This window comes from Podarcis bocagei (genome assembly GCF_964188305.1).
Source record: "Podarcis bocagei genome assembly, chromosome: 6".
Taxonomy (NCBI): Eukaryota; Metazoa; Chordata; class Lepidosauria; order Squamata; family Lacertidae; genus Podarcis; species Podarcis bocagei.
In genome coordinates this window covers 84,335,136-84,357,019 of record NC_138130.1, presented here as the reverse complement: position 1 = coordinate 84,357,019, position 21,884 = coordinate 84,335,136, and the positions used below count along the sequence as shown (strand labels likewise).

The following is a 21,884-nucleotide window of genomic DNA, read 5'->3' as shown; positions in this document are numbered from 1 at the left end:
AAAATAATGGAAATGTTTTCTTGAATATTTACAGATAAATTGTAAACAGATAAGAACATTGGCAGGATTATTGTAATAATCCGCAGTTATAAGAGTATATATTTAAAGAAGATGAATAAATGAGCAAATTAAGTTAATTTGGATATGAAGAGGATACTAAAAATTAATTTAAGGAACTGCAGAAAGAGGGGGAAGGAAGTCAAGTTTTGAAATGTTAAAATGATTGTAAATTGTAAAATTAGTGAAATGTATAAAATTAGTGAAATGTATAAACTTGAAAAGTACAAATTATATTTGAAAAACTAGAAAAAACCCATTGTAATTGAAGAGATATCAGCACTTATATCGTGTAAATCCAAGGATTTCACATAGATCCTAGTAGTACAGTGGTCCCTCGGATTACATACACTTCAGGTTACAGACTCCGCTAACCCAGAAATAGCACCTCGGGTTAAGAACTTTGCTTCAGGATGGGAACAGAAATCGTGCTCTGGTGGCGCGGTGGCAGCAGGAGGCCCTATTAGCTAAAGTGGTGCTTCAGGTTAAGAACAGTTTCAGGTTAAGAACGGACCTCTGGAACGAATTAAGTACTTAACCCGAGGTACCACTGTATTAATAACAGCCATTTGAGGTAGGTCAATATTTAATTATTGCAATTCTGGGATTGTGTGTGCGTGTGTGTGCGCACGCGCCAAGGCTTAGGAAGAGGGTCATGTCTCAGTCCACCAGGTGAATTTAAGGCTGAGGGTAAGGTGTGACTGACTTCCATTCATGCAAGAGGGAGCTTCACTCTCCCAGACACCTCTTACTTCTTCACGCATGCACAGGCCTCTTAAGATTCCTATCCATTATTAGAATTATTCTGCATGGAAATAGGTGGCTGAACATTACTGGTGAGAATAAATGCAGGATCCAAAGTTACTTGTTTTTAACTTCCTAGAGGCAGTATATTCTCGACTCTGACGTAAGCTGCTTGACATTTTGAGAACCATCACAGCTGTGATCATTGGAAGTGAAGAGAATAATAAAAACGCAGAAGCTCATACCTGATGCAAACATACTAACGTGTAAAACGCTTCACCCGCTGCAGCTGTCATTTCTGTATTGTGCTTTTGCAGTACCAGCATATCAAAAACCATCTAAATTGTAATAAAATGAAGTGGCTTAATAACCTTGAAATCAGTTTTGTATACATGTTAACAGCTGAAAATCAGAACCTGTACTATAGAAGCCACGAGACGCCATAGCTATTCAAGACAGCCGCAATAAACAAACTTTAAAATTGCACACAGATCTGTGAGGTGGAGGGAGGGAGTTGTTGAAATCAGCTCCTGTGAATGATTCAATGCATATCCATTGAGCCAGAGGAACTACTCCTTTATTTATTTTTATTCTGCCCTTCAGATAACTATCCCAGGGAGTTTTACAATAAATTTGGCTCCTTGAATAGATATGACCGCTTTCTTGTTTGGTTGCAAACATTATTCTACATTAAATATCAGAAGAAGGAATATTACATAGTGTGTATCCTAGCTAGCACGACCAGTGGTCAGGGATGATGGGAGTTGTAGTCCAATAGCAGCTGGAGACCCAACTTTTAGAAACAATGCCTTAGCAGAAGTGTTGTGCAAGGCAACTCCCAATCCAGTTTTTGCACCCTAAAATTTTTGCAGAAGCTCATTTTAAGAACTTGGCACAGCTCACTAGAGTTTATACCCCACACCTTGTATTCTCCTTATTTGTCATTTCTTCTACTGGAGTACAACCTTTGAGACATGTGCTAGTCGGGCAATAGTTTGAGGAACGGCACTAACACACTTTCTCCTTCCACTCATGTCTCTTTGGATTCGAGTTTCAGTTCACTTCTGATTCAGAACATGGATACTGACTTTGCTTTCTAGGGAAATAAAATGAATAGGTCCACGCCCGCAACTCACAAGACAGTTAAGATATGGAACACCCCTCTCACCTTAAGAAAGTGCCTTGTTGCTAAAAAGAGGGATGAATCGGTCTCCTGTGCTTTTGCACACTGTTCTGCCAATGGGGTCAGAGCTTCCAAGCAGAGCTGGCAAACGTCCGAACTCATTCTGATTAATCAAAGTCAAGGAATCAAAAAACATTTGCTACTGAAAACAGGAACGTGGCATCAGGAAAATATCAGCCATTAGACCTTGTAACTTGCCAACTAGATTTAAAGAACACAAGACCTTCATAGAGAAATTTGTTAAAAAATTGTCAGCATTCTCCTTATAGGCACAAGTCCAGACTTACAGTGGACCAACTGAAATCAATAGGACAAGTTATCACAACGAACTTAAGTCAACTTGATTTCCATAGGTCCACTCTAAGAATGATTATATATTGGTTCAACCCTACAAAATGTTTCCAGAAAAGATTTCTTAATCAATTTTTCTCATGGTTCAACTCAAATGCAATTAAAGAAAGGGAAGAGAGAGTTTGGCGCTCAAACATGTACATGTAAGGGAGTCAGTAGAGAGACACACTGGCTAAAGGCAAAGGGAGGCACAGAAGTTCACCAAAAAGGATACGACGTCATCCCTAATTCTAAGGAATACATAAGGCTTTTAAACAAGTCTTCTGGAAGCTGTGGAATTTTCTCAGGGAATATTTCACAAATAAAAGTAATTAGTTTGTAGTACTGATTACACAGCGACGGAAACTATAGGAAGGAATAGAGAAATCTTGGTTAATTAGGCTTCTTAAAATACAAACCTCTATTCTAGCACCAGATTATAAACACTAGGTTAGTCAAAAACAAAATACTATAAAATACAATATAGATGTCTTCAGTTTATACATAGTCCGGATCCTGCAGGCTAGTTCCAAATTGTTAATTCAAAACACACAGGCTACGCAAAGAAAAATAATTTTAAAAGCTATGATTTAAGAATAAAAATTGCTGAATTATGGCAGGTAGAAGTCAATTTGATGTAAAAATATTCATTTGTATTTACAGTGCTACCTTGGAAGCCGAACGCCTTGGCTCCCAAACAAATCGGCTCCCAAATGATCAAAACCCGGAAATGAGTGTTCCAGTTTTCAAACGATTTTCAGAAGCCGAACATCTTGCACGGCTTCCGATTGGCTGCAGGACACTCCTGCAGCCAATCAGAAGCTGCACTTTGGTTTTCAAACAGTTCCGGGAGTCAAAAGGACTCCCGGAACGCATTTTGTTCGAGAACCAAGGTATGTCTGTATATCCAACATTCCTCCAATGAATTCAAGGTGGGGTACACAGTCCCACCCCGCATTTTAATTTAAAGGCATTTCTGAAAAATTACAACTGGCTTCACCAAGCCAGTCCACTGAAACTCTGGGTGGACAGAACTACCACTGGTGGACTTCCCAGCAGCTTCAGTCTGTAGTAGGCCCCAAATGGGGTGTTCTGACGGGGTGGTAAGAGGCCGAGGCAGCTGAAAACTGAGCCGCCCCATTGGCATTGGTCCAAATCAAAGCCTGATTGCTGTGCCAGTTCCAGGCTGCCTAGAAAAATTTAATTGTTGTGCAAGCTTCAGGCTAACATACACATGTACATATGCTTTACAAAGCTCAGAAAAAGGAGAAAGTTTCCAGGAATGGGTTGGTATTCCCACCCAGGAACACAAGAGCAGGCAGCAGTGGAAAATGTACTGCTGTAGTTAATGGCTTGGTGCATCTAGACTTGCGGGCTAAGAGTTTCAGTTGCCTTGTAAACCACCACCCTCTCTGCAATGTTGCATTCAACGGTACTTACTTTTAGCAAGTCTTGGGACATTAAAGGCAGAATTAGATTCACCCCATATAAGACAACGTCGGCCGCTGACACAGATCTACTTGTTGCTTGCCCAGGCTCATGTCCCCTAAATACTTCATCTAAAAGGAGAGGGGGATACAACAGCACATCTGAAATATGCCTCATTAAGACAAATACGCATTCCCTTCCTGACAAGTCTGATATATAATGAGCACACACAGAAGCAACTGGAGTTCAGAACAGGCATTCTAGTAAGTCCATCTTGAACTTGACTCTGGCCACTGTAGCTAGTCTTAATTTTCTTTTCAGAGGCACTAAGAAGCAGCATGTTGCACACATACCAGTTCTGCATGTTCTGTGTCCACGACTTGGTACAGATGTATTTTTAAAGACTCGCTATACGCAATGATGCAAAGAATAAATTGTGTAAAGTTACAGAGGGTGGATCAGATTCTTCTTTGGACTCCACAATGGACAAAAGGAATCTGAAACCCAACTAGGAAAGGAAGGAAGGCAACTCTAAAATAAGAGAACTGCCATCAATTCCAGCTAGGGGATATTGAGCAATCACAGACTTAAGTTTGTGAGGTTTTTTTTTAAAAAAATTGTATTTACTCTTCAATTTAAAGTTGTCTAGAAATAGATGCTTTGAATATATTTCAGAGCAAATGCCTCCTAATGATTTGGCTATAAATCTACCTTGTGGTACAACAAATCTCTTTGGTTCAAAGTACAGGAAGTACAAAATCTAGGCATTGCATAAATTAGCCACAACAGTTTCCTGTAAAGTTCAGTATCATGAAGTTAAAACCTATCTCTAGGAAAGCTCAGTGTAGCATCTCATATAACCTTTACTTATCTACTCAGAAAGACTTTCAAACCTTACACAGATATAAACCAGGATTTACACGTGCATGGTCCAAAGGGAGTCAGAGACAATCCTGATTCTGATATGTACAACTTTATGATACACATGTTTTCAGCACCCATGCTTACACATAGTGATGTGAGGTGAGAAACAGGTGAGAATATTCTGTGGAGAAAATTCTCGAGAATTAGAATATTCTCTGCTAGAAAATTATCTGGAGATTATTCTCCACAAACTGTAAATTCTAATGTAAGAACCAGTTTTACAACCCACATTAAAAAATCTAGTAAATAACAAGTCAAGCTGTGATACTGCCAGTGTAAGTAATGAAAAATGATTTTTTTTAAATCCAGTTACTGGGCATAGTGTCATTCGCCATTGGCAGTTCTCAAGATGTGAGCTACAGAAGACAAAGAATGTGAATTCACTGCATTTCCCCATTGAATAAAAGTAGCTATACAGTTTTTTGTTGCCATCTGAACAAGTTTACCCACGAATAAACATGCATATTAACTAATCATATCATTTTCAATGCATTAAAATGAATATTCTCCTGTTTTAAATGAAAATTCCCTAATATTCTCGAGAGTATTCTCGAAAAGATTATTCTCGAGAATTTAACATCACTACTTACACATAACACTTCCATTTAAGAGATTCACACCCTGCCTTCCAGTTTATCAGAATTCCAAGCTGACTTCCAAAATTACACAATGTTAAAGTATGAAACTTTAAAAATACAAAAGGAGCAATGAATGTAACAAAAACAAAAAAGAGGAAACTGAGATCGGGGGCGGGGGGATGATCTCAGTGGTCAAGTTTGTTCATATCAAAGCTGGTGGTTCATACTGAAGAAGGAATGGAGAACACACTGGCCTCCGGGAGCTGCCATTTATGTTGAGAGTTCAACAACATCTAAGGGCCACAGGTTCTCCATCTGAGCTTTAGATCAGGCATAGGCAAACTCGGCCCTCCAGATGTTTGGGGACTACAACTCCCATCATCCCTAGCTAACAGGACCAGTGGTCAGGGATGATGGGAACTGTAGTCTCAAAACATCTGGAGGGCCGAGTTTGCCTATGCCTGCTTTAGATACTCAAATGCCAAGAGGTAAAGTGCCCAATGCTTCCCACCCCCACTCTGAATTCTCTATTACCTGTATCACTGAAATCTATAAATTCTTTTGAAAGTAAATTGGTAAGGAGTTCCATGATGAGAAGAAGATCCTGGTATTGCTCCTCTTCTGCTGTAACATCTATCCGCTGCCTACCTGAATTGTTTTTGGAATACACTTGAAGTAGGGTCAGACAAGCTTCGTATAAATTCATGGCTTTAGACTACAAAGAAAAGAAGAGGCGGCTTAGTGGGAAGTGTACGTTTGTTTCAGTAAGGACAGCCGTAAGCTTAAGAAACAGTTTCCATTACTACTTACGTTGTTCTAACACTCTCTAGGATACTGTCTTTTTATTATTTATTGCATTTGTCACTTTATAGAAAGGAAAAAAACTAATTTCCTGCAAGTGCGCATCCAACAATACAATAAGGAAGTCAAATCCTAGCCAATCCCATTTGAAGATGAGCACCACAGGAAAGGTTTGAAATCACACCCAAATATAACCCCAAAACTTAACCACCAAAAGCCTAGATAAAAGAAAACAACTGAAGCCTGGTGCCTAAAAACTGAGTGACGGCATGAGGTGTGTTTCCCCAGGGAGAGCATTCCACAAACAATTTCTCATTCTTCAAGAGCCATTTTCAAGTTCCTATGGGTGTAACTATCTGCCACTTATTAATAAAGTATTCAGAAATACTGTATGTGTTGTCAAGAACCAAATGCCTCCTTTTCTACTCATGTAAGGCATTATGGGAATGAGTCTAGTTTATGCCCTTTCAACCTCCTCTCTTCTTCTCAAGTGCAGCTGCAACACCAGAATCGTCCACCATTTTAGATTATCTGCAGTTTATAGTGTGTTGTGTGAATCGCTAAAGTAAAAAGCCAGCTTCATAAACTATGGCTTAAAGTGAGCTTGTATCCACCAATCATAGTAAAGGTTAACCACATTTTGTTTGAGGCTGGACAATATGGCAAACTGCAGCAAGTCACAAATGGATGCAGAAGTATGGTATTTGCGGTGGCCACTCTTCACCCCTGGAGGCACACTCCAATGTTTCTTGAGACAGATGCCATCAGCAACACGAAGGAGAGGGAAGCATGTGAGCCTGGGAGGAAGGCTAGTCTTGTTCTTGTAATGTTAAACTATGTTAATGCTAGGTCCAAAACAGCCCATCCTGCAGGATTTTTGATTGACTGAACCAATTCCAGAGTGGTAAATACATTAAGTTTGTTGCAGCAAAAACCACAAACCTAACACCTTGAACGCATAACAAATTAATTGTGCCGCACTCCTTCATGGGCTAGAGACCACTTCATCAGATGCATGAAACCCAGATGCATGACAGATGTTGTATGTTTATGTGTTACATGCACACGCATGTGCACACAGACTAGCAGTGTAAGAGAGAGGGCTGTTCTGTTGCTCTGTAGAGGACAAATGCTCATGAGCCCATTCCAAATGGGCAATGGAACAGCATAGAAAAACACCTACAAATGGGCAAATACTTCTGCTAGTAAGCCAGAAACTTCCAGTCTCTAGTCAGCCCATCTGCTAACATCCCATCTGTTTGTGAACTCCATTTCAACAACTTCATTGTCTGTGCTTCCCTATGGAAATTTTCTGCTGCTATATGTCCAGCTGTTCAGGAATAGATTTACTGGAAAAAGAATACAAGGCAGTTCTTAAGTTTGAAAGGTAGTGGGCAAGTAGGGCCTGGAATAGCCTGAAACATAAACCTCAAGTACTAAGGGGAATTAAAAGGGCTGAGCATTGATTGCCCAAGTGCTCCAGTCTTCAGAAACTTGCACTCCAAACCCACACCCAAATTGTATATTTGCGCCGTTATTTACCTCTCCAAGATAGCATATTTGTTTATGTGCAACTTCAACAAAAACTTCTATAATGAGGTTAACAGTCTCTGGTGTATTCTTGTACACCTCCATGAGTCCAATGCAATTGGTGAGGAAGTCCATTAGAAAATTAAAGAGAATTGCTACATTGTCTATCTGCGTAGCCTCAGCGATGCCGCAAAGTGCCTCTAAGGTGGCAGTGATTTCCTGTTTCACCTCCTCCTCTTGACAAATCTGTTGGAAGTTTTCTTGGTTTATCACATTCAAGAACCGCTGCTGAAGCGGTTGAAGGACCTACGGAAGAAGAAGCAAAACAGAATGCGTTGCAGTTCCATGTTAAAGCAGTAACAACAACCTCAGCTGGGGGTGTGAAATTTCTGACTTTTAACACAGCGAGAGCAGCTCTTACATTAGAGAGGCAGTATGTCTCTGAATGCCAATGGATGGGAATCGAGGGCTGTTGTGCTCAGATCCTGCTGGTGTGCTTCCTATAGGCCTCTGGTTGGCCACTGTAAGAACAGAATGCTGGACTAGATGGGCCACTAACCTGTTCCAGCAGGGCTTTTCTTGTGTCCTTACAGAGCCATGCCATTCCATAGGAGACAATCTGAAGAATAGCCACTGAAACCCTGTTCACTCTCCAACTTATTTGGAAGCCAGCCTGGCCTCCAGGAGAATTAGGGGTCTTTTGACTATAGCTCAGGAATGCCCTTTGTCAGGCTTACAGTGCTACTTTGGTTGTTGAACGCAATCCGTTCCAGGAGTGCGTTCGACTCCCGGAACGGTTCAAAAACTAAGGCACAGCTTCCAATTGGCGGAAGGAGCTTCCTGCACTCAATCGGAAACCACGGACACCGCAGCGGACGTTCGACTTCCAAAAAACATTCGCAAACCAGAACACTCACTTCCGAGTTTGTAGCGTTCGGGAGCCGATTTGTTTGACAACTAAGCCATTTCATTGTACTCTTTAGAAATGTGTCACCGTTCGACAACCAAGCTACAGTGGTGCCCCGCAAGACGAATGCCTCGCAAGACGAAAAACTCGCTAGACAAAAGGGTTTTTCGGTTTTTGCGTTGCTTTGCTAGACGATTTTCCCTATGGGCTTGCTTCGCAAGATGAAAACGTCTTGCAAGTTTGTTCGCTTTTTTCTTAAAGCCGCTTGAAGAGGCGCAGTTGTGACGGACCGTGCTTCGCAAGATGAAAAACATCACAAGACGAAAAGACTCGCGGAACGAATTAATTTCGTCTTGCGAGGCACCACTGTACCACTGTATTTCCCGTTTTTGTGCCGTTCTGCGAATCTGCGAAGACCATTATACCTTTAGGAACTAGTGCTCTTGCTGTTCCTACTTATTTTTGCTGGTGGTTTTGTACTTATTACTGCTCTGCAGTAGAAAAGGCTTCCCAAGCAGCTTACGGAAGATCAATAAAAACAAGGCAGTTCCTGCCCACGAGTTTACAATCTGATTCTTTCACCTACACTACCATACAAACGTTTGTCCTTCACAATTTACTTCTGATAGTTTTTTGTCCCAGTGACATCATATAATACTAAGACTTGGTTCTATGCGGCTAAGAGGCTCCAGTAATTATTTCTGCAGTACTAACGTCAACTACATGATAAAGGTAAAGGTAAAGGACCCCTGGACTGTTAAGTCCAGTCAAAGGCGACTATGGGGTTGTGGCACTCATCTCGCTTCAAGCCAAGGGAGCTGGTGTTTATCCACAGACAGCTTTCCAGGTCATGTGACCAGGATGACTAAACCGCTTCTGGCGCAACAGAACACTGTGACGGAAACCAGAGCGCACGGATACGCCGTTTACCTTCCCGCCACAGCGGTACCTATTTATCTACTTGCACTAACATGCTTTCGAACTGCTAGGCTGGCAGGAGTTGGGACAGAGCAAGGGGAACTCACCCCGTTACGGGGATTCAAACCACCAACCTTCTGATCGGCAAGCCCAAGAGGCTCAATGGTTTAGACCATAGCACCACCCACGTCCCTAACTACATGATACACTAAGACTAATGTTAAAATAAGCTGGCATTTAAAGGTTTGCTTGAATTTTGTCACATGCAAAAGGAGATGGGAAGCCTGTGGTCTTCCAGGTGGTGCTGGGATTCCCAACTCTTACCTCTGTCCAGTACTGCTGTTTGGTATCTGTGTCCATGTGAGCAAAACCTCCGAGAACTAAGGCTTTCATTAACGTTCGTTGCACAGAGCTAGACAAAAAGTGAAGAGGTGGGTTCCGCCGGGCAAACTGCTTTGCTAAGTTCCACCAGTTCTCACACTGAATCACTAAATTTGCCCTAAGAGCAGAAGGAGATTTAGACAATGTAGCTCAAAAGCACACAGCAGTGACACAAATAAAGATTCAAAAGCCCAAAATGAGCAAGGTATATGGAGGACCCGTTTTCATCCATGCCGCGCTTGTAATTTTTAAGCGGGTTTCAATGGTGGCCTACTCCAAGTGCCCCAGCCTTCCTAGATTAGGGGAGTAACCAGAGAGGTATTTTCCACCTGGATTAGGTTGTTACAGAAATATAAAATACACACATACAATAGCTTTATTTCCTTAAAAAACAACCCCTAAAATTATGGTAAGGATTAAAAAACAACAATAATCTAAATCAACCTTCACCATACTGGTGCCATCCAGATGTTTAGGACTACAGTTCCCATTAGGCCTAGTCAGCTGATGTTCATAACATCTGGAGGGCACCAGGTGAATGAAGACTGATCGATGCACTTGGGATTCTTTAGAAAAATGACAACTATTTCCAGCAGTAGATGTGCAAAAGCGAATGCAGAGCCAGCAGTGAGATTTTTTTTTTTGCAGGGGCACATCTATTTCTGAGGTCATTCTTGTTCCTCTAGTGCTCCCAAATTGAGGTTTTAAAAAATGCTGATGAAACAAGCTGCGGAACTCTCTCACAAGGCCTATTTGCCTGGCATCTTCCTAACTACATCTTACAGTGTAATCCTACTTACGTCCACTATGTACAGGATTGCAGCCTTAACCACAAGGTGATGTCTATCCTGTTTCTTTGGGCTTTTTAACAATATCCAGTTGCATTTTATGATGCTATTTATTATCTATTAATTTGTGAACTGCCTTCCGCAAGGCCTTAAAAACAACTAAAATAATTGTTACAAGCTGTAAAAATTGAACATCTAGGGCACAGACTTTTTCATCTAGCTGGGAAAGCTTGTTGAAACGAGAATGTCTTCAACTGTTGTCTTGCTGTTAGGACTCCTTTGGGCTGCTTTATACATACTTGCATGCTCATCACTTGGTAACAGTGCATCCTGAGAGCCCCGAACCTGTGTGCTCTGAACTCACCTTGGATTTTGTTCTCAGAATGAACAGTGTAATTAAATGAGTGGCTTAATATTCCTAGCAAACACTGGTTATCCTTATTACCATCAGCTTTGATGGGGCCAAGCCAGAAGAGAGGCTTTACAAATAGCAATTTGCAAGAGAGTGGGATTTTTTGGGGTTTTGTAAACTTTCCCTCCTGATGTACATTGAACCTAACCTTTCTCAGGCACCTTGCAGCTGCTATTTATATAAACGAAAAACATCAGCTGCATTCATGCAACTAGCTAACATCAGAATCTCAACCAAGAACGCTGGGGAAAGGCAAAACTTTTTCTTTCAGCTTGTAACATTAAGGCTTACCTCTCTCTCCTTTCTACCAACGTTACGAGCAACTGCACAGTGTCATTTGCAAGGTCCTGCTCAGAACTCCACACGGCAAGGTTGCTGATTACTTTTTCTAAGAGGTAACCCACAATCCATTGAGCACCCTCTGTGTCAGCACCAAATGCTGTATTGAATGGCAGACTTATCTAGAAAAAAGGGGGGAAAGGTAATCCATATTGTACCTTGACGAGCAGCACAGAAAGCACTCTCCCATGAAAATATGCTGACAATTTTGAATAGGCTAAGGAAGGGCTGGGTAGCCTGTGCTCCTCCATATTTTGCCCAAATATTATTCCCATAACCACTGGCCATGCTAGCTGGACCTGGTAAGAGTCCAACAACATCTCGAGGGCCAGGGATCCCTTTTCCCTGGGCGAAGGCAAATCTTTTGAGATGTGTAAGTTATACAGTACTTTGATAAGAAAGTTCTCAAGTTCATTCCCTAATGCTGCCATGTTCACATGTCACAGCAGATCGTGTTCCACTTACATTTTCCGTCTTGCCTAATAATTTATTTAACAAATTTTATATATCCCTTCACCGTAAGAAAACCTCTCGGTGGTTTTCAAAAATATAAAACAAAACACTGGATTTCTCTGTAAGTATGGGCTAACCACAATTTAAGGATGCTGTAATTATAACTGGAGGCACATGATCCCTGGCGGTGCTGCATGCATATGTTTTCAAGTTAGAAACAAAGGTCTATGGTCTGATTTGAGCCCTAATCCACACATGCAACAGAATGAGGTGGTAATGGAAACTGCAGCATTTCAGGCCAAAGGTGGGGTACGCCATTTTAGGAATTTCCCCCCATATACGAACTCCCTGTGAGTAAAATTTTAGCACATCAGACAGAAAGATTCTATAATACTCACTGCTATACAGTCGTATATTGGCTCTCAAATGCCTTGCGACTCAAATGTTTTGGCTCCCGAATGCTGTAAACCCAGAAGTGAGTGTTCCAGTTTGCGAACGTTCTTTGGAAGCCAAACATTTGGCGTGACTTCTAATTGAGTGCAGGAAGCTCCTGCAGCCAATCGTAAGCCACACCTTGGTGGTCGAACATTTTTGGAAGTCAAATGGATTTCCGGAACGGATTCTGTTCAACAACCAAAGTATGACTGTTCTAGCTTTCTACTTGCAGGCAGGTTTTTGTTTTTAGATAGAATTCAATCCTTTGCCTGCTGGTGGTCCAGTCTAATTGGATCACCTCAGAGTTCTAGCACCTCATCCCCAAGTCATGCTGCTGTACTTACTCTATTTAGAAAGAAGCAGTGAGCAAGACTAGTAATGCAAGGTAGAAGCTTAGGCCTTCCCTGGCAAATTCATCACCTGATTCACCTGGTACATCTAAATGGAGGAGGGGGGAATGCTTTTAGATTAAAATAGTTTTACCTGGTCATACAGTTTTTCATCTACTAGGAGATAGGTTTTTGCCCACCGCTTAAGGAACCATACAATGTCTTTTCCCATTTGCGGGCTCAGGAGGTGCGTTAAATCTGCTCTTATTGCTCGGGATTCCACTTCTGACACTCTTAGAATAGAAGACAATAACCTGAGGAAAATTAAAGACACCATGATTCTCCCCCCGTGTTCTCCTGTTTATCTATTTCCTCACCACACACACACACAGGCTTGAAATCTTCAAAATAAGGGGTGGGGTAGACTGAGTGACATGATCAGTACTGGGATTTCTTAAGGGCTGGGTGTAATTGTTCCTGTTTGGAAGAGTATGTTCTCAAAGGATTCTCTTAGCTCCTTCATGCTCTAAATGACAGCTATGCTGCCTGCCTTGGAGACTAGTATGTGCTGAAGAGTCATCTACATTTGACCTGGGACTGAGGTTACTAGAGAAGAATTATTTCCCCAAGACCCTGATAGTGCTGGGAACACACTCTAAAGTTCTTGAAGCGTCTGTTGAAAGACGTGCCAATTTTAATGTCTCAAGCTGGTCCAAACCACACAGGGCTGTAATTTTGTAATTACTTCAATGGTAAAGTATGCGAGCCAGTGAATTAGACTAATAATAATAATAATAGTCATTGCTCAATGGTACAGAACGTATTTCACTGCATAATGTCCCAAGTTTAGCTCCCAGCACCCAGAATACAGGTTATTGTGTAGCAAAACTGTGACAGATTCATGATCTTAGAAAGCTTCTTCTGCCAGGCAGAAGACAGGGCTGGGCTATTGGTCTAGATGAGTATAAGGCGACTCTTTAGAACTATATTTTTGTCCACAAGGTGTCTCTGCAGTGGCAACTGTACTATTTAAAGGGGAAACTGTGCTAATGGATATGTAATGAACAAACACCTAGGAAGTAACTGCAAACCCAAATGTGTTTACCATGTATTATGTGAAGTGGTTCTTAAGGATGCTTGTAGGACTCTGGAAAGCCATTATCAATTTATTCTCAATTTTGTCTTCCAAAATACTGGAACATGGTAAATATCATTTCTGTTGCCACTTCTATACCCATCTTCCCTTACATTTATTGACCAGTGCCGTGATTCCAAGACTTGCAGTGCTTCTAAGAAAATACTCAGCCACTGCAACATCACAATACTGCAAATCACATTCCATCTCACGGCACAATATTTCCCCCCAGCATGTATAAATATTGTCAACTTAAGGGTCACATGCGCAGCAATCAAAACATTTTATATCATTTCTTGAAGAACATTAGCTGTCAAAAAGACCACAAGTTTAACATTAATTTGAACTGAAACAGGGGATGCTGTAAATTCAGTAGAATACACTATCACTTCCTCAAGATGAGATTTTGGAAACTGGCACTGCTCTTGTAAAAGAGAGGAAACCCTTCAAGTATTCCCCTTAAAAGTCAATTGAACTCCACATCTAAAATCCGTTTTGGAAGCACACAATTGGTTCTGTGAACTGCAGCCCTAACAGCCAATAGCTTGCAGTTGAAAAAAATCTACCCCTTTCAATGACTAGAATGCATTTTGAAAACCTCATACTGACTTAAGACAGCATACGCTTGGGCCCCTGCTAAAGATAGAATTTTTATTAATTGTTTCTGCCTTGTTATGATCTATAAATATATACTTCAGTGGATAACCTGCAGGTGGCATTTCTACACATGCCCACAACTCACTTCACTTTCCATTATAAACTACTTACTTGTCTATTCAAACACTTAGCCCCCTACAGACTTGGTGCTTTTGTCTAGTCATAGCTGCTCTTGCGGTGAAAACTGATTTTAAATTGCAATGCAGCACTAACCTCTCCTCAAAGCAGAGAAACCTTTACAGATTTACTTCCTCCTCGACCGTCAACTCTAGGTCACTACGGCAACTTGCCACGAAGCCTATTTAACACTTTTTCACCATGAGTGACATTCACAATGCTCACATGGATTAAATAATCTAGAGTGTTAGCCCTATCTACCTCTGATTTGTTTTCAATATTTGGCATTAAAATACTAAATAAGTTACCTAATAACAGAATCGGTTCTGTTGTACCCTGGAATGGAAGAGGCCTTTTCTCCTGGAGATCCAAGAATTTGAAGCGTTGTATTGATGTCAACCTCAGTTGAATGCTTAATGGAATACTCCATTATTTCTGGAGGTATTAGCGGAGTCTCTCCCTGAGTATCATTAGCTAAGAGGTAGCCTTAAAATTAAAAGCAAACAAAACAAAAAAAGAAAGTAGTGACCTCAGGTTACCTGACCTAAATTAAGTACTGCTTTAAGGGCCATCAGAAGAGATGTTGAGAGCATTGGCATCAACATTTGACTATATACTATCAGATGCTTAAGCTGTAACTTGCATTTACGTTACCATATTTCAGTTTTCTGCATGTGGGGACACATTCTGAAGAGTACAATGAAATATAATCACTGGGGTGGAAAGCAGCAGGCAATAGAAAAAAAAATACTTATCACTGTAAACTACCACAGCAAATGTAAACTAACTTTTTAAGTAAGTGCACAATGCAAATAACCTTCACAAATGCCAATTCGACCCTTTTTCACGTTCACTGTGCCTGCAGCAAACCTGAAACATTTCAGAAGTTCTGCAATATTGGTAGTCCGAAGAAACTGACTTTCATTTCAGAGGGAATACAAAAAGGCTAGGAGTATTTCATTAGGAAGATGCGATAAAACAACTGTAGCCCTATGGAGGAAGAACCTATATATTATGAGGAATATATAGCATGTGAATCATGCCATTCCACCTGCCCTTGAACCTGATGAATGATTGCAAGTCTACGCCTCCTGCAGCATTAAACTCCATTTGAATGTGATACCCAGCAGGTGGCCGCCTGGCAGATTTGAGGGGGTAGGCAAGTGCCTGATTGGCTGGTGTGGTCCAATCTCAAAACCTGGGAGGCCCTACAATTAACTCCTTGTTCAACACACCTTGCTTTGTCATCTGGTGAAAAGTTTTAGCTTTTCAAGAAGGAAGGTTCGACAAATGGCAGGTCAGCAAAATTTCGCTGTAAGGAGTTGGAAGGAGACATTCAGTTCTACAAATACCCTGATGAGAAGTCATTATCCATTTGTATGTTACGTACCAATACTCTTTCTCTAAAACAGGACTATTAATTCTTCAAGCATCAGCCTGAACTTAGTGGGGTGGGGTGAGGAGTGGGGAATGGCAATATACTGGAGGTAAATGTGACGTTCCGTTCATGCTTATTAAGGGGAAAGTAGTTTGCACTGTGATGAAGCTCTCGTCTCTGGAAGCTCTCTCTTCTGCTGCCCTAGCTTGGTTAATGGGTGAGGGTCTGGGATTGACATTAAGGGGAGCTGCTAGTGAAAAGTGGGCAATGGGGCTTATTGGCTGAGGGAGAACGTGTAGAAGATACTGCTGCTGCTACATAAATTCAGGCTCCTTCAGTAGCAGCACTTTTGTTTGCCACCTTTGCATTCCCTTCCTCTTTTCAAGCTGGCTCTGGCCTCTGGAGCCACTTGCTTTAAGTAAAGCAAGAAAGCTAAATCTGGGTGGAATGAATCTCCGCCTCGGTTGGTGATGGTGGAACATGGGAAGCAGCTACGCTACGGAGTCAGACAATTGGCCCATCTACCTCAGTCATGTCTGCGCTGGCTGGCAGCAGCTCCCCAGGATATCAGGCAGGACTCTCACCCAGACCTACCTGCAAATGCTAGGGATTAAGCCTGGGACTTTCTGCATACAAAACAGATGCAAACTGGCCTTGGCAGCGGCAGCTATCACCTCCACTAGGGTTTTTTTGTGAAGCTTTCTGTGCGTAAGTTTTATTGTCTCAGGCTAGTGGGACTAAGTGGTGAGGCTTTCTGAACTCTGAAGGTACAGAGTCCTTTTAAGATTCCCTGAATATTTAGGGTCATCGGAAAAAGTGGGGGGAGAAACTTAAGGTTGGGGGGGGGTTGATAGCCTATTGAGCTGAGTTTCTACTGGAAAAGCTCAGGCCATTGTGGCTAGGCAGCACCAATGGGCAGGGAGAAGAAGAGAAACTGCCTCTCCACTTCCTGCCTCCTGGCTTACAACTGTAAGAGCAGCTTCATCCCAATGTAAACTGTTCTCCCTCAGCAACAGAGAATTAATGTGTTGTTTAATGGTACTATTCTTTACCCAAACCTCTTCTTCAACAGATGCACACCAGAGGCGCTAAGAAACTTTTGCAAATGGAGTTATTCATTTTTGATCATTCTTTATTATATTTTATTTTATGGCCGGGGGGCAGGCTATGATGAGCTTCTGTCACACTTACAGAAAGCCCAGCATGGCCTCTTCCTGCTCCCTTGAGGGTGTATCATCATGTATGAACAGTGTACACGCAACTTCCATTGTTAAGCAAAAGTTACCAAAACGTCAGTCAAAGCAGCACCCACTTCCAACGGTGCAACATCAGTGGTTTGGTGTTCAAAGATTTTCTACTCACCTGTGACTAGGATGAGCCAATGAATGTCCTCGTATAGGTCATCAAGCGCTTTATTGTCAATAGAGGCTGACCCGGCTGAGCTAATTAACTGCTGATGCCTTTGCAACTGGCCATGAAGCCTCGTCACTCTGTCTTCTAATAAGCTGAGGGAAAGTATTGGGAAAACTTGATCGTAATTGCATTCACTCTGGGGGAAACCCCTGTAAGCACTTTTACAAAGGACTGCCACAGCCCAGAAATGATTGAAGGCCATACCTTGTAAGAAGAGGTATACAGTGTTCGGCAGCAATTCTTCCTAACATGCCTACACTGGCCAGCTGGTCACAGAACTGCTCTCTGTCATCCTCCTGAAGCTCACTTATTTCTTCCTCTTCTCTGGAGGCAACACCATTGGCAGTCTGACATTGAAATGAGTTAAGCAGACGTTGAGAAGAAGAAAGAAGAAGAAGAAGAAGAAGAAGAGGAGGAGGAGGAGGAGTTTGGATTTGATAGCCCGCTTTATCACTACCCGAAGGAGTCTCAAAGCGGCTAACATTCTCCTTTCCCTTCCTCCCCCACAACAAACACTCTGTGAGGTGAGTGGGGCTGAGAGACTTCAGAGAAGTGTGACTGGCCCAAGGTCACCCAGCAGCTGCATGTGGAGGAGTGGGGACGCGAACACGGTTCCCCAGATTACGAATCTACCGCTCTTAGCCACTACACCACACTGGCTCTCACAGAAAGATACAACTCCCTGGCTGCTTGTTTCCCCCACCTCACCCCCTCCCGGGTACCTCAAAAACAAAACATAGATTCAAGAAAGTCTGGCTGGTTTCCTCACTTTCTCTTCCCACAGGTAGAGGAACTAGAAACACCACTTAAAATTGCTGAAGGCATCACAGTAAGGATACAAGGCGTGACTTCTTTCTGAGGGCCTCTTTCAGCCCTCTTTCATTTATGCAAACCGTCAAATAATGCTCTTAAACTTCAAAGCCTCAGCTGTTTCCTGAAGAGTGCCTCTCTATTTGAGAATCCTAGCTGCTACTTTGATATCGAACAAGCCAGCCTCTGCCATGCCAGCTGTGGCTTTTAAATGGTTACTCATGGGATGAGTGCCTCATCATGCAGAAATCTAAGAATTAACCTCTATAAACAAATTACGCTAAAATTGCCAAATTATAAATTCAATGGCTTCATTTACTAAGTATTTCTTGTACTGGCACTTATAAGCTTCTAATAGTGCTACAGTGAGCATTACCATGCTTTGTACAACACATGTAGAAACACTGAGGCACTTCAATATACTTTAAAAGGCCAACAATAGGCATTCCCTAAAACAAAAGGAATACGGCTTCTGATAGGTACTCGCTCTCAAGCAATCTACATAAAAAACTGGAAACCAAGCAAAAATTATATCCATTTTGTTCTTTAAAACACCGCAGAAGCTTGCTCTCTCTTCCTGGCTTGATAACACCCTACACCTTGAACTGTCAAAACATAAAACCTTAATAATTCTGCAGTGGATTATATTTGAGGTATGAAAAAACAACAACTAGATTCTGACTTTTCAGAACTTTAAATGGCAGACTAAGAAAGCTGGAGGAGGCTTAAGTCATACCGACAAGGAAAGGACTGCCCTGTTGTTGTTTTAAGTCATACCGACAAGGAAAGGACTGCGTTGTTGTTGTTGTTGTTGTTGTTGTTGTTGCGGCTGCTGCTATTTGGTTAGGCTTTTTGCTTCCGATAGGTTTAGACTTGTTTAAATTGGGAATTTTTAAAATTCATTTTTGTTGTAAGATGCCTTGGAAACAGTTACAGTGGTATATAAATTTAGGGCTCAGCTCAAACTGCAGCAGCCTTCCCCATCAGGTGCCCTCTTGATATTTTGAACTATAATCCTGTAGGCGCCAGCCAGCATCAAGAAAAGATCCCTTTTGTTTGTGGAGTTACAATTCTGGATCCAACCCATAGTCAATAGGTAAAATTACTTCTGCTATTTAGTGTGTGGTTTGTCATGGGCAGGAGACAACGGGAGCTAAACAGCAGGAAGAAAAAGCTCAGTCAAGTCCCTTTCCTTTCTCATAAATATGATTTCAGCCTCCTCTGTTAATTTTAATATTTATTTTATTGTAGGCAAAACAAAGCTTTTTAATTACTCTGCAATTCCAGACCTTCACTGCCAGCTCAAGAACTTACCAAATTCCTTGTACCATCAGGAGCAGCTAAGTGGCACTGGATGTAAGAATTAAAAACTTGAACAGCATGTTGGGTAAAGAAGCCTTTATGGAAATGTTTGTCATCTTGTACCAAAGTAAGCCAGGATTCCAAGAGCTTGTCATATGCCTCCATGTATACCATGTCGTCTTTGTCAAGCTAAGGAAACAGAAGAAAAAGACCTGTTACCCCACAAAAAGTTGCCTAAACTTTCTTCAAGTTACACTACTGTGCCTATTAAGAACACAAGGACAAAGTGTTTTCAATAACACACACTTGCAGATTATCAACGCATGTACCACTCATTCCAAAAACAGTTCATAGTTGGCACTTTCTGGAGAAAGACACTTTTTAGTGGATCCAAGCATCTAAAACTGCAGACAGGCTGGATCCAAACAGCTGGTTGAAAAATCAACTAAGACACACCACCACCAGATGTAGCCACCTGTGCCACCTCAAATGCCATTACAGAGGGTCCCTCAAGTCTCAGAGTTGGTTTTTCAGGGATGTAGGAGGGTTGCAGCACAAATGAGGCTGCAAAAACCTGTTTTGGGAGCAGAACCCAACTTGCAGTTCTTTAGCATGTAACCCATTTCGACCGTAACAAAGTGGGTAGGTGTATTTTGATGAATATGACATCTTTTTGTTAATTCGTTTACTTTTTTAGAAAAAACAAACAAACAAAAAACCCCACCAATATATTTTGTCCCTGAAAAACATCTTTAACATTCTGAGAATAAGGAATCATTGAACACAATGCCTCCAGTCAGTCAGTCTTCCACAGTAGTAAGTGTTCTCTCTTGCGGGCTCTCTCTTTTTTGCAAGTTATGAGGTCTCAAAACTCAAGGAAGCGTTTTAGCTACCTAACAAAAACTAAAAAAAAACTCCAGCAGCAGCTCAGAGATAAGCTTACCCAAAAGTTGTCTTATAATAATAATAAAAATATTCTTCCTTCTGAATTTCTTTAAAGATGATTAGAAAATGCAATCAGCTTCTTCACTGCATGGACAATGGAATTAGAATAGACTCATAGCCCTTTTCACATATTGGTAAAACTGGATATAATCAACATGCAGTGACATTGTCCTTGTTCAGTTCTTATGCCAAGTACACTCACTGGGCCGGCCTCACATACATATCATGGAGTCCCTTGATTAAATCATTGTGGTACTACAATAAAACATGAAGACCGAAGCTGCCTGTTAAATTAAATAGCCCCTCCCCTAAATGAAACTGGAAGGCCTTGTTTCCTTTTCCCAATCTCAAAATTCTTTTTTACACCCAGCTACTCCTTCCCCTTCCTCACAACCACACATATGAGAAAAGCCTACTTATGTACCCCACCCCCAACCAAAGCACACAGCAATTTTCGAGAGATGTAACGCTTTTCCTAACTGAATTATTTCAAATGTGCTTTGTGCTAGGTGCTGTTCAATGTTATCAACTTCAGTTCATATGGCGCCACAACTTTTGGCTTGTTGCTGATCCTTGCTCTTCTCTGCACATATCAGGAGGGACTTCAGGAGTGCCATGCACAGTGGTACCTCAGAAGTCAAACGGAATCCGTTCCGGAAGTCCATTCAACTTCTAAAACGTTTGGAAACCAAGGCACGGCTTCCGATTGGCTGTAGGAAGCTCCTGCAGCCAATTGGAAGCTGTGGAAGCCGCGTCAGACATTCAGGTTCCAAAGAACTTTCACAAACCAGAACATTAACTTCCGGGTTTGCGGTGTTTGGGATTTGGGATGACTGTACTGCACTTGGTTTTTGGAGCAAACACTCATGGGCTGCTTCTGCCTGCACCAAACTTCAGCATAGCATAACTGCTCCCCAAATCCTCCTCTAAGAACAAGAGAATGGGAGCTCTCATGTCAGACTGAGCTTTTACATTCCTGGTTCTGTGAAAGAACCTCCCTCCCTACTGTGTGCAGAGAACCTCAGGAGGGACACCTGAGCATCTAGCCTGCCAAGTGGGACAGGGATACTTCTTAAGCAAACAGCTTGGAGGAGGCCTGTAAAAGATTACGAAGGAAACCTGACAGCACAACTCACGCTTTTTCCCAAACCATATGGAGATCTATCATGCCATTCTACTGGAATGTTGTAAATACAAAGCAAAAATTAGCTTTGTGAGCCAAAAATACATGTTCTGTTAAGTGAAACCAGAACACATGCAAAAACTAGGCTGTTCTAGTAATTCCACTATTTAAAATATCTTTAAAGAATGAGGAAACCTGAGCCACTTGAGCCTAATGCCCTGACAGCCCATAGGCTGGTCTTCCTGAAAATTTGGCCAACCCATGAAAAGGCAAACATCAACAAACAGAGCAGTTCATGGGAAACTGTCCCTTGTAATTTGCTTCCAGTCAATCAACTGCCTTTAGAAAAGTTCTGAAGGATATTGGGCTTGTTTGATAACCGTGTTGCGTCCCTCCCTGGTCATTTAATTAGAACACACGTTTAAAGACTCTTTGGGCACAAGGACATGCTGTACCAGTACGAACCT

General features: G+C 41.7%; 1 protein-coding gene across 2 annotated transcripts in view; it reads right to left on the bottom strand.

Moving 5' to 3' along the window:
- XPO4 (exportin 4) overlaps positions 1 to 21,884 on the bottom strand; it is a gene marked incomplete at its 5' end in the record, with an annotated part of 68,510 nt that overhangs the window by 10,433 nt on the left and 36,193 nt on the right. For both annotated transcript variants that reach the window (XR_014009389.1, XM_081198737.1), the window contains 13 exons: positions 1,047 to 1,139; positions 1,970 to 2,087; positions 2,550 to 2,680; positions 3,755 to 3,873; positions 5,779 to 5,959; positions 7,588 to 7,881; positions 9,725 to 9,899; positions 11,273 to 11,442; positions 12,692 to 12,851; positions 14,755 to 14,932; positions 17,187 to 17,329; positions 17,442 to 17,584; positions 19,362 to 19,538. Coding sequence is in view for 1 of the 2 variants with exons in the window: in XM_081198737.1 (XP_081054863.1) it covers positions 1,047 to 1,139; positions 1,970 to 2,087; positions 2,550 to 2,680; positions 3,755 to 3,873; positions 5,779 to 5,959; positions 7,588 to 7,881; positions 9,725 to 9,899; positions 11,273 to 11,442; positions 12,692 to 12,851; positions 14,755 to 14,932; positions 17,187 to 17,329; positions 17,442 to 17,584; positions 19,362 to 19,538 (2,082 nt within the window). The remainder of the gene's footprint in view (positions 1 to 1,046; positions 1,140 to 1,969; positions 2,088 to 2,549; positions 2,681 to 3,754; positions 3,874 to 5,778; positions 5,960 to 7,587; positions 7,882 to 9,724; positions 9,900 to 11,272; positions 11,443 to 12,691; positions 12,852 to 14,754; positions 14,933 to 17,186; positions 17,330 to 17,441; positions 17,585 to 19,361; positions 19,539 to 21,884) is intronic.